The sequence below is a fragment of the Malaclemys terrapin genome, chromosome 1, assembly GCF_027887155.1.
Source record: "Malaclemys terrapin pileata isolate rMalTer1 chromosome 1, rMalTer1.hap1, whole genome shotgun sequence".
Lineage (NCBI taxonomy): Eukaryota > Metazoa > Chordata > Testudines > Emydidae > Malaclemys > Malaclemys terrapin.
Window position 1 is genome coordinate 141,517,064 of NC_071505.1, and position 13,284 is coordinate 141,530,347.

General features: G+C 48.9%; 1 protein-coding gene across 3 annotated transcripts in view; it reads left to right on the forward strand.

Annotated features, from left to right (window-relative positions):
• EPHA1 (EPH receptor A1) overlaps positions 1-6,573 on the forward strand; it is a 71,502-nt gene extending 64,929 nt beyond the window's left edge. For 2 of the 3 annotated variants that reach the window (XM_054041032.1, XM_054041037.1), the window contains 5 exons: positions 257-466; positions 1,090-1,239; positions 2,145-2,338; positions 2,666-2,821; positions 4,453-6,573. In XM_054041032.1, coding sequence (XP_053897007.1) covers positions 257-466; positions 1,090-1,239; positions 2,145-2,338; positions 2,666-2,821; positions 4,453-4,531 — 789 coding nt within the window. In that variant the 3' untranslated portion in view covers positions 4,532-6,573. The remainder of the gene's footprint in view (positions 1-256; positions 467-1,089; positions 1,240-2,144; positions 2,339-2,665; positions 2,822-4,452) is intronic. The other variant, XM_054041044.1, reaches the window with a different exon arrangement.
• Positions 6,574-13,284: the final 6,711 nt, after the last annotated feature.

Consider the following 13,284-nt stretch of genomic DNA (forward strand, 5'->3'; position numbering starts at 1 on the left):
TCGCTGGGAATTGCACCCACAGCTGCAGCAGCTGAGGCTGGATCCCATTCAGCCTGTTTATTGTCCAGGGTCTTTCACTGCTGGGGAACGAACTGCAGATCCCTGGTTATGATTCCAGAGGGCTCTCCTTCCTCCCTTCTGATCCTCTCACCTGTGATGTTCGCTAGTCCCCTTGCGAGCTGGTAAGCCTGCTAGCCAAGAATCTGCAGACTCCAGTGATCTGATGGAACCTGTTTCTTTCCCCCTCACCCTGTAGGAGAACGAGGAGAAGTTCAGCTCTGTACAGCTGGTGGTTATGCTGCAGGGCATTGCCTCAGGCATGACCTACCTCTCAGACCGCAACTACGTGCACCGGGACCTGGCTGCCCGCAACATCCTGGTAACTCACAGCCTGCAGTGCAAGGTGTCTGACTTTGGCCTGTCCCGGATATTGGAAAACGATGTGGAGGGGACGTACGAAACTAAGGTGACATGGCAACAACCTGTGTGAAGACTGGGGCCCCTCAGGGTCTTATAACTTCTAAATGGAGTTATTGTACATTGTGGGTAGAGAGCCTTCTGGATTTCATGCTAAGGGAGGCCAGGCCAGGTGAAGATTTGGATGGGAAACCTCCAAGGAGGGGTGTGGGTGACTCAGAAGGTGGTGCTCTTCCCTCTGGAGTAAGTATGGAGCTCAGTGTGGTGCTGGCCAGCACTGTGCTGGAGGGGCTGTCTTTTAGGTGAGGCATAAAACCAAAGTCCTGATCATTTGCAGTCAGCTAAGAGCCTGTGTCACTTTATATAAACTTTGGGGATTAACCGTAGTGTCCTGACTAAATTCCAACCTGGATGGTTCTATGATGCCACCCTAGCATTCCCCCTATAGATTCAGTTGGATAAAGGAGTCTCCTCCATTTTCCCTCCAAAACTATGTCACTCACTGTTAAAAAGTTGCCTCATTTAGCCCAGCGGTGGCTGCATGTCACTGGTGGATGAAGTAAGCACATTGTTATATGTGGTTTGTACTGCACTTTGGGATCCTCTGGGATGAACAGTGCTGAAATATGACCAGACGGTAACCGCTAGCTGTGCTCTGGTCCCTCCCTGCAGGGCGGGAAGATCCCCATCCGCTGGACAGCACCCGAGGCCATTGCCCATCGGATCTTCACTTCAGCCAGTGACGTCTGGAGTTACGGCATTGTCATGTGGGAGGTGCTGTCCTTTGGGGACAAGCCCTATGGAGACATGACCAATCAGGAGGTAACAGGGAGGGAACGGCTGTGGTGTTAGCATGGAGGTCATATACTGAGCAAGAATCAGGGCCTAGGCTGGGAATGGAATGGATAAGGCACATAAGACCACCTACTTTGGGGAACCCATTGTCTGCAGTCCCTGCTGTGGCACCCCAGCCCCTCTAAGAGTAGCCACTGCCACTAGTGTATGCTAACCCCTGCCTTAAAACAGGGGAATAAACTCTTTTTACCCTGACCTCATTCATGTTAGTGGGGCAAGGAAACAAAGACCCAGCCCTGTGGAGTGTCACACCTGTATTTCCCCCACCCCACGTGGAAGGCTGGTCCCAACAGGGTTGGTTAAGCAAGGGCTTCTTTAGCCATAATCCTATATAAAGATAAAGGTGGCTTACTCCGACCAAGGCCACCATGAGTACAGAGAAAAGCTCTTTCCCCCCTTCCCCTCTGAAAACCCCTCTCGGTCTCCTCCTACCTAGACTACCCTTTTGAAGTAGTCTGGATTATTATCTTATCTCATTGTCCCTATTCCCCACCCCCAGCTCAGCAAGGTTATCCCACTGGATTCTTCCTCAGAGACTGTTAACCCTTTCCCCACCAATCCTGGGACAGGACTATAGACCCCCATATCTCACATCTGCAAAGATGAACATGTGTGTATGGAGATGGGGGCACAGTGACAAGTGTACCTATCAATGTGCTCCCTGGCACCTCCAAGCATCCTGTCCAGTAACTTTCCCACACCCCTGTTTATGAAGTGACCCCATCTGCTTTTCATTGCACAGGGCCCCATAAAACACTGACCATCGCATGGCCTTTCCTATGGAGGCATTCTGGCTCCTCTTTGATTATCTCTGTGGCGTCTCTGCCATGAGTAAAATCTGGTCACAAGTCTCTCTGCCCTTCTGTGTGTAGGTGATGAAGAGTATAGAGGATGGGTACCGACTCCCACCCCCTGTAGACTGCCCATCCATCCTCTATGAGCTCATGAAAGGCTGCTGGTCACATGATCGCATGCGACGGCCCCGCTTCCAGGAGATCCAGGGCCAGCTAGAACACTTCATCTCCAGCCCCCATTTACTCCGATCTGTTGCAGACTTTGACCCCAGGTAGGTGGTGCTGGGTTGGGAGGTTCCACAGAACTGGGAGAGAATGCAGTTAGTTCCTGGCTCCAGCATTGGTGCTTTCCCCAGAGGATGGGGCAATGACAAAATAGGGGAGAGGAGCCTCCAGGCTATGTGTGCAGGACATGGAAGTACGGTCTCTTTGGTGTCAGCACAGGACACTGTTGCTGAGTTAGGGCTCAGGGAGTGTAGGAGCAGACATACCTGTCTGGCCTCAGCAGAGGGTATTCTTGCTCTTTAGATAATTTCCAGTTTTATGGTGCTGGCATTCAGTTCAAGGTAGTTGCCTTGATGATGACTTTTTGTCCCCAGGGTGACGCTGCGGCTCCCCAGCTGCAGTGGGTCTGATGGGATCCCTTATCAGTCAATCCCAGAATGGCTGGAATCCATCCGCATGAAGCGGTATATCATCAACTTCCGCACTGCTGGCTTGGACACCATGGAATCCATCCTGGAACTCACTACTGAGTAAGCTGAAACCACTGCGGCCCTCCTGGGCGGTCCTGGCTCCCCTTCGGGCCAGGGGCGAGACCCACACTAAATTTATGCAGCCATCTGTGGTATCTGAGCACACCTCCAGAAATGGGTACACAGATTATCCAAGGGGATCATAGCATCCCCTTCCTGCTCCCTAGAGTCACAAAGAGGGGGAGCTTTCCCCTTTCCCGGAAGGTGATAAAACCGACTCATCCTAATCCCCTGGAGCTTGTTCCATAGCTGTAGCCCTCCCCTTCCTCATAGACTCTGCCAGCTGATGGTCTTCTCTGCCCTCCTGGAGTCTGAAATATAAGGGTTATGCTGTGTCCTCCCAGACGTGCCATCAGCCACAGGCAGCTGCTCTTCTTGAGCACTGAGAGGCAGTCTCCTGAGTGAGCCAGCTCCCAGCCCATGTAGGGCTTTGGAAAGGAGGACCAGGGGCTTGCATCAGACTCTGAACTGGCTAAGCAGGGAAGGCAGAATGTGAGGCTCTGTAGGGACATGTTCTCCATGGTCTCTCTCAGTTAGCTGGCCAGACACTCTGTGCTCTACCAGCTTTAGCTTCTCAGTGGCAATCAGTCTGCTCCAGGTGCAGCATGTCTGGCCTGGAGATGCTAAAGCTCTGCCTGGATCTCTATTGCCAGGAAAGTGGGTGTCTCCTGCTCAGAGCCAAAGGGGAAAGTACATCCAGGAGCAGAACTGAATCTAGCAGGACTCCCCCTACCTTTGAGGACAGATTCCTCTGCAGGCTTTGCCAACTAACAAAGTCTTCTCTGCTCTGTCAATGTGGAGCCTGAACCAGGTGCTGCTCATCCATGCCATCTGGACAGCAGGGAGCCCATGCGGTTGATGCTCAATAGGAAGGAGTCAGAGCAGGCTGCATGGGTGGCCAGGGCCTGCTCTACCATTTTCGCCGCCCCAAGCAAAAAAAAAAAAAAAAGCCGCTTGGACTTCCGCCCGAACTGCCGAAGCAAAAAAAAAGCCACCCAGACTGTGCTGCCCTTTAGCATGTGCCGCCCCAGGCACATGCTTCCTCCACTGGTGCCTGGAGCCGGCCCTGTGGGTGGCACAGCCCTCGTGCTTGCAAGGAGATATCAGGAAATGGGAGGGGTTGGGACCAGTGTGCATAGCACCAGGGGAGTACGGTAAGTACGTAATTTAAGGAAGCATCTGCCCAGAGGAAGGGCAGGAGCCACAGGAGTGGGATGTATGAAGAGGCTGATTGATTTGGTGGGGGAGGAGGGGGACACAACTGTATCAGGTGGAATATTTACAGCAATGACATTTAGGTCCAGTGCCATGGGTGTCCATCGTCCTCCCTCCACATGCTCATGCCAAGAAGACAGCAGCTGGCGGGAAGAGTAAGCTGCTGAGTCTGATGGCAGCAGTGACATGCAGCCCTGCAGTGGGCTCTCAACATCCATTGACTACAGGGGAAGGCACTGGGGGCCAGCAGCTCTAAGCTAGAGGGAGGGGGAAGTGCCTGGACCTAGGAACTGATCCTAGGGTTTGATTTCCACAGAATGAACGGTAGCTATGTGCCATTCCCTTCCCCTGTCAACAAGGAGCAAGAGCAGCGAGTCAGCTGATCTTTCTCTTCTCCCTCCCCCAATCTCTTTAAGGGACTTGAAAAAGATGGGGGTGTCGCTTCCAGGCCACCAGAAGAGGATTCTCTGTAGCATCCAGGGCTTCAAGGAGTGACCGGGCCTCAGGCCCTCAAGCTACCAACATTCCCAAGCCTACTGGGTATCACTTGGAGCCATTCCCAGGGCAGTTGTTTCCAAGAAGGGAGACTGAGGTGATCAAAGCAACTAACAGGACAAAAAGAACTCTCCTGTAAAATCTGCCTGCTCCATCCATGTGTGAGTCTGCACCGAGGTTGCAGGGTGCTGTACATACTCCAGAGCCAGGACACCCTTCTCAGCTCCAACACTTGACATTCTCTGTAACATATTCTGTGCAGTACTGAAATAGCCCCTGCAGCACAGACTGAGGCCTGAGTGATACAGAGGGGGAAATCTTTAGGGATGCACAGATACATGGAGTGATGGCCCTGTTAAGATCTGTTGAGAGACAAGAGCGGAAATACAGAGAAGAATCTCTGGGGAACCTACACAGGGGCTGGGACAGCAGAAAGCCCCATCCCTGCTTTCCCCGCTACCAACTTTGTAGCATATGTTCCCCATTGCTGCAACAGTGCATCTGCCTTCCCCATTTCATTGTTATGGTGGAAGCAGGTACAATCAGCTGCAGAGATCAGGGAAAGGATTCTTCTTAACTTTCTTTGCAGTGAGTATATCTGCCAATAATGCTAAATAAGGGTATATGCCTTCCCCTACTATACACTGCCCCATCCTCCCTGTGAGGGAGGGGAGAGCCTGAAAAAGAAGGAAATGGGGTACCCTGCTCTTGCTCATGTGCTTCCCTGTTTTCTTCCATGAGAGAGAACCAGGGTTAATGCTGAAGCAGGGCAATTCAGACCCCACCATGTGTGACCTGTACCTCCCCTTCTCCTGCCACCTGTTTTCTCCTGCAGCCTGTTCCAAATGTGGGGATAGGCTGCTTTTGCTGCAAGGGGGGATTGTTCCTGTGTGGAAGAAATATGGAATTTTAAAGTCTCAGGGGGAAGGCACGGTGGCCTGTAACATTTTTGTAAATAAACTCGTGGCAGAGGTGGGGGTTCTGTAGCATTCCTTGACTAGTATGTGGGTACTATATGGAGCTTTCCTTCAGTAATGCCCAGATGCAGGGTGAGTTCTGTAAGGCCAGCTCTGTGGGGCATAGGCTATCTCTTGCCACACTCACACCTGAGCTGGCTTATACCTTCTCCTGTTCCCCAACAGGCACTCAACCACAGGAGTCCCTCACACTAGTGGAGCTAGATTTACTGCTGTATCTATTAATACTGCACCACTTATGTTGGCCCTGGGAATCTCCCAGCTCCAGCCCAAACTGGCTGCCCCAGCACTGTAAGATCTGACAGACCACAGCCCTGCTGCAGTGGCACAGCTGTGAGCTATGCAAGCACTCAAGTGAAGCCAATGTAGGCACGCCTAGCCGCTGCTGTGGAAATGACACTCCTGTCAACTCTGCAGCCACACTGCATGAGAGACCCTGTTCAAGGGAGAGAGACACCAGAACGTCAAATCCTTCCCAGCAAAACTCCTACCCCCCACTGAAGCACAAGGTAGCATTTTAATTACAGTAGTGAAGAACAATGCAGGCTGCTGAACAGGAGCCCCAGGCTGGAGCCCTTTCCAGACACCATTACTCCTGGCTCTCTGTTTAAAAGACAGTCTTTCCCCCGCCCTCAGATTAATTCTGCAGTTGATCACAAAAAAAGAAAAGTTATCTGAATTGCATATCACACCACATGCTGCTGATCTGCTCACATAAGGCCCCCACTCCTTATCAGTGCTGCAGGAAATCGGATTGCTCTTGGCAAGGACATAAGGAAGAGGGCTGTCCCTGGGTGCTAGTGGCACATGGGCCACGGAGAGAGAAACAAAAGTGCTGTATGCTACAGGAAGGGATGTTGAGAACTCAAGCTAGACTTTTGCCTTCCAAGACCATGCAGAATGAAGGGCAATAAGAGGGTGCAGTCCTCCATCTAGAACAGCCATTATTAAAGCTTTGATCAGTTTTTAAGCGGCAGCGTTAAGTCTTGCTGGATTTCAACTGGGGCAGTTTGACCTTATTGACCTAACACTAAACATTTGTCTTAATAAACTGGAACATAGCAGGCTGATGAGATAACCTACTTGCTGTAGATTCAGAAATGTGATGCAGCCTGGTTTCTACTCAACACCAAAAGTGGCAGAGTAAACACAAGGCCAAATAGTTTATTTGCACAGCAATAGCCACATTTATTCACAATCCCCAAGTTCAGTAACAAATTCCCTACTATCATCCTATCTTATGCTATAATCCTAGTATATATTGGGGTACAATATCTACACGGTCACATACTATCTTTCCCTAGGACCCTTCCCTCATTCAGTGCACAAGAACAATAGTGCTCAGTCACTGAGGCAGCAATCCAATATTTCTTTTACTGAGCGCAGGAACAAATATTCATTTCCTCATGGGCTTCTTCAACAATGTCAGAGAGCTTCCCACACAACTGAATGTAACTTCCCAACATCTCCCAGAGATGGAGATAAGATAGCTGAGGACTAACACCGGCACAGAGACAAAGATAAAGTTGTGTATGACCACTGTTTTAAGTCCCATTTGGTGCACCGACCATCCTCAGCTCCCATTGTCTCCAACTTTACTGGAGAGCATTCTGCACGTGTGAGAAGTCAGGTTATAGGTGTTTCATGGTGGGCCTCCAGAAAATGAGGAGGAGCATACAATTAGCAATCTTGCAAAAACTCTGGTTTAAGTGATTTACCTAGGAGCAGCTTGAAGTTCATGTCAGATACAGAAAATCTGCCTAGTTTCCAATCCAGGGGCTTAAACACAAAGCCATCTTTCTTCATGCAATCTTCCAATGTGGTAGGCATCCCACAAGCAACCCTTCTTCAGCCACTATCTATCCTTTATAATGGATGAGGGAGGGAGAGAAAGAAGGTATGTAATGTGATCATGAGCTTGTGCAATTTCTCAGTTGCCTCCAGCTGTAAAGAGTGAAGAATATTTGTCTGCCCCTTGGGTAAGGACATGTAGCCTTATTTAGCCACAAGGGTTATGAAATATTAACACCAGGCAATAGAAAAGACTATACATGAGGCCCTGTTCCATTGACTTCAAGCCTAGTGCATCTTCCCCTAAACAAAGGGGTACTGAGAGCCTATGCACTTGGAACATTCTGCAAATTAAAGAACACCTGTAGAGTAAGTTGCACTGAGTTTGGGCAAATGGTGAGATGGTTAGAGGCATAGATAACTTGGCAAGTCACAGGTACAACAAAAGACAACTTCTCTCAACATGACAGGCCAGTTTTTGAATTCCTATTCTAAACTATGGAGATGTTACAGCTGATTTTGTTTTACACACACTGCCAAAGTTACCTACCCCTGATCCCAGAAAAGCCTGAACTGTTTGTGCGCTGACACACAAACAAACAAAAAAAACCATCTCAAAGCCCAAGCATGGGAAATTTCAGGCTGAAAGAAAGAGTTGGGCAGTTTTAGTAATTGCAAAACAAGGTTTATAATGGGAAGGGTTAGACAACCCAAAACTATAGGCAATGCTGTGCACTCCACCTACAACTTTTTGTTAAACTGAGGAAGATAGTCAAGAAATGAAACCCTTTCTTTTGAGAATTCCCCTCACCTAACAAAATGTTCATGGGGAAAAAAAATTCTCTACCCAGTTCTACCTAAGGTCACCAACAGGTTTCAAATAGATCAGTTCAGATTGGCTGAAAATAGTGGTGAGGTTTATTTTATTTTTTAAACACAGGAGAGCAAGCTTACCATAAACCATTTTCAAACTTATGGAGCAGAAAGATTTTTAAAAACCCTTAAATTAAATTCAAAGGCCAATCAGTTCTCAAAATGCCCCTGCATCAGTCTGGACACCCCCATTTCACACAGGTTTAGTTGGCTAGGAGTATGTTCCAGTGTGATTGGAACAGAAGGAATGAGCAGGCTGCAGTTCCACACCACCTTTCCAAAAAGGCACACCAGTCCAAGTTCTCTCAACACAAGATCATAGAATATCAGGGTTGGAAGGGACCTCAGGAGGTCATCTAGTCTAGGGTTACCATACGTCCGGATTTTCCCGGACATGTCCGGCTTTTGGGGGCTCAAATCCCCGTCCGGGGGGAAATCCCCAAAAGCTGGGCATGTCCGGGAAAATCGGGAGGGCTCGGTGGTGCTCGGCCGGGGCCGGTGCGGGGCCGGGGGCATGGGGCCGGGAACCAGGGGCGCAGTGCCGGGCCAGGGGTGCAGTGCCGGACGGGGAGCCGGGGGCGCGGTGCCGGGCCGGGGTCCGGGGAGCCGGTCAGCCGAGCCCGCGGGGCAGGGAGCCGGGAGCCGGACTGGGAGCCGGGCCCACGGGGCGGGGAGCCGGACCCGCGGGGTCGGGAGCGGGGGGTGCGCCGGGCCGCCGGGGGCCGGCAGCGCTGGGCGGGCCGGGGGTGGTCAGCCGGGGCCGCGCCTCCTCCCCGCACACTCCCCTTACCTGCTTCAGGCTTCCCGCGAATCAAATATTCGCGGGAAGCAGGGGAGGGGGCGGAGACTTTGGGGAGGGGCGGGGCTGGGGGCGGGGGGCCGTGGAGTGTCCTCCATTTGGAAGCACAAAATATGGTAACCCTAATCTAGTCCAACCCCTTGCTAAATGGCCCCCTCAAGGATTGAGCTCACAACCCAGGCCAATGCTCAAACCACTGAGCTATCCCTCCCCCCCTTCCACTGCTCCAATTTGAGGGGCTACTCATCAGTTTCATGTTGAACAAGGTTGCTTCCATAGCAATCAAAGGCACTTCTAGGACTTGTATCCCTGTTGGCTACAATTGGCAATGAATTAGCACACCAAGAAAAACAAAATGCAACTCCATTATGTGTCACTGGAGTATTTATGTTTTACTCCGAAATGATAATAACATACCCAGAATTCCAGGCAAGCTAGGCAGAAGCACAGCAGCATGAAAATACCCCCAGAATAAAAATAGGAGGCACAACCAGGCAGCAACTCCGGGTGGAACAACACTAACAGTCAGTAATACAGTGGTCTCCAACCTTTTTACACTCAAGGTCACTTTTCAACCAAGGATCTACCCTTCCCCAAAGTTCCACCCTTCTCGCTCTCCCCCACCCTCACTTTCACCAGGCTGGCATAGGGATTCGGGGGGGAGGGCGAGCTCTAGGCTGAGCCTGGGGCAGTGGGTTGGGGTGCAGGGTGCTGGCTCTGTGAGGGGGGCATCAGGGCTGGGGCTTGGGGTGCAGCCTCCCGCTGGGCAGCACTTATCTCTGGCAGCTCCCAGTTGGTAGCAGGCGCAGGGAGGCTAAAGCAGGGTCCCTGCCTACTCTGGCCCCACACTGCTCCTGGAAGGGGCCCAACATACCCCTGTGGCCCCGCATGCTGCCCCTCTCTGGCAGGGAGAGCTGCAGAGTGCTTGCAGGCAGGAGCAGTATGCAGAGGGAGACCCCTGTCCTCCCTCCCTCCCCCCGGGGGGGCCACTGGCCACTTTTGGGAGCAGCGTGGGGCCAAGGTAGGGAGTCTGCCTAAGCGACAGCTACACTGCACCACTGGAGATCACGGTCAACTGGGAGATCCTCTAGGATCAACCAGTCAATTGTGATTGACCAGTTGATGACCACTACAGTGGTAGATGCAATATCCATTTTGTCTAGCTTGTACAGAGTGCTCACTGCCCCACACCAATCAGTGAGACTGGTTTTCTGGAAAAGATCCAGTTTGCCATCTGCAAAAATTGCATTTTTCAGGCCAGCAGCCCACATTTTCTATACTCCTAATCACTCTCCCATGCCATTTCAATGGGATGGAATATTATGCTTCACTTCTTGTCCTATTGTGCAGAGTTTCACGTATGCAACAACTAGGGTGACTAGATGTCCTGATTTTACAGGGACAGTCCTGATATTTGGGGCTTTGTCTTATGTAGACACCTATTACCCCCCAGCCCCTGTCCCAATTTTTCACATTTGTGTGTGGTCACCTTAGCAACAACTACATTTAGGTGTTAGGTCGTTGGGCGAGTCTATATGCAAACACAAGCACTTCAGCATCTCTCTACTACAGGAAGTATGCCAAAGAAATCAACAAGGCATAGTGCTGGTTTAAATGCACACAAGAAATCCAGAATTAGATTTCCTATTGCAAATTTTATTGACCCCCCTCCCTCACAGGTGTATTGCAGAAAGACTTTTGTTAACTGCACATACAACTGCCACATGGTGGACATATTATACCTGGACTTCAGCGAGGCTTTTGACAGTCCCACATGACATTCTGATAACTACGCTGGAGAAATGAAGGTTTGGTGGAACTACCATTAAGCGGATACAAAAATGGTTAAACAACTGCAAAGAGTAACTATTAATGGAATGATGTCAGATTGGATGGAGGTCTCAAGTGGGGTTCCACAGGGATCTGTTCTAGGTCCAATATTACCTCTAGTTCATTAATAAAGATGTTAAGCATAGATAGCACACTGATCAAGTTTGTAGATGACACAAAGCTGCGAGGGGCAGAGGTTTGCCAATACTTTGGAGCTACAATTCAGAGAGATCTTGATCAATTGGAGGATTGGGCTATAGACAACAAAATGAAATTCAACAAAAACAAAAGTAAGGTGCTAGACTTAGGGGAAGAAAAACCAAAGGCACAAATACAGATTGGGGGAAACTGTCTTGGCAGCAGCACTGCTGAGAAGGATCTGGGAGTTGTGGTGGATCACAACCTCAACATGAGCCAGCTGTTTATTAAAAAAACAAAAAAAAAAACAAAAAAAAACCACACACCCCAAATGCAATTTTAGGTTGCATTAACAGAGGCATAGCATGCAAGTCACAGGAGAGGATAGTACCGCTCTCATTGCCACTTGTTAGGCCTCAGCTGGAGTACTGTGTCCAATTTTGGTCACCAATGCATAGAAAGGATGCAGAGAACCTGGAAAGAATCCAGAGGCAAGTGACAAAGATGATCAAAGGGATGGAATGCAAACCATATAAGCAAAGGCTGAAGGAACTGGGCAGGTGTAGTTTGGAAAAGAGGAGATGAAGTTGGGGGAGAGGGGACTTGAGAGCTGTCTTCAAATAACTTGAAAGACTGCCATTAAAAAAGATGGCGAAAAGTTGTTCTCTTCTGCCACAGTCAGGACAAGAGGCAATGGGATCAAACTACAGCATAGCAGATTTAAATTAAATCTCAGGAAAAATCTTCCTAACTGTTAAAAGAGTAGGATAATGGAACAGACTGCCTAGGGAGGTTGTGGAAGCTTCTTCACTGGAGGCTTTCAAAAGGAGTCTGGATAGTCATCTGTCTTGGATGGTCTAGACACAATAAATCCTGCATCTTGGCAGGGGACTAGATTAGATGACCCTTGCGGTCCCTTCTAACCCTATAGTTCTATGGCAAATTTTATGATCATGGGATGTATATGTGACAAGCAATAGCCACATACATATAGACTGCAAGAGAGTCTTTGACCTTTAAGGACTCAACCACTAGAACTAAGGCCCTGTCTATATGACAATTGCTTTGCCAGTATACCTATCTCAGCAAGACACTAGAGATGCTGTAAACCTGAAAGTTAAATTTAAGTTGACTAATTTCAAAACATTCAGGCAGTGATTGTTTTCTGGTGCCCAGCTTAGATGTGGAAGGATCTTTTAGGTCAATTCAAGAGCAACTGGGAATCTACCTCTCCTGTCCCTTCCACACACACAGACCCCCAGCATATTCACCAGCTACCCCTTTAGCTTCACCTTTGCTGCACCTGTTGCAAGTAAAATACCCTTGTACAGAACCTAGGGAATAGGCTGAACATGAGCTTCCCCAGACCAATATTTGAGTGATATACTAGTGGATCACACAGGAAGGGCAACCAACCATCAACAAAACAGGAAAAATTGCTAGACACTTATCAAATACAAAACTGTAAACAAAGAAAGGAGAATATTTCTCTAATCTCTTTCACTTCTATTCTAGGGATCTTGGGGGTTACTTAGAATAGAAATGAAGCATTCAGAGGGAAACATGAGTTTCAAGTTGGCAGTGTTGCTTTCAACTCTCTCACCCTTGTTTCCTACCACCAGGAACAATGAGTTTATTACAAGCAATAGGTTACATTCTATATACATAGGATAGGTTAAGATGATGCTGAGCTTTCAATTGCACTAAAGTTGGAAACGCGTGTCCTATTGTGCATATGATCTCACAACTCAGAGACAGCAAGCAATAGGACTAACATTATGGGATTATAACAGGAGATGCTCATAAGATGTATATGTAATGCAAACACATCCCACAGTGCTCAGTGCACAAACCAGAAGCCCTCAGCACCAAAAATCAAGAGCACCTACTATGGCTCTAGAAGTATTAACTCAGCTGTAAATAAGTATCAGGCAGAAAAGATTACACATATGTGCAAGACCAGGCAAAATAAGAGGTACTGGGTTTTCTGACAGTGACAGTCAGTCAAATAGAGAGCATTTATACACTTAACTCACCGAGGCGTCGCTAGCAGTAGATGTTTGTGAAGTGATGTAATGAATGTAAGAATTTATGTGTAAAGCAACAAGTATTATTGCCACCTGATTCTTATTCAGGCTACAAAGGCCTATGAATTAGATACATAACCTCTTGCTTGCTAGAAGCATCAAGCATTCACATGACCACAAAGCTGCTAGTGGGATGCCTCAGCGGTCAGTTGCTTCTCAGTTTGCAAGTGATCTTTGGAGAGAGGCAACTGTTGTCTGTCTCTATTAATGCAAATAGAAAATTGCATTAATAGTTTGACTTTCAAGCCTCAAAAATTT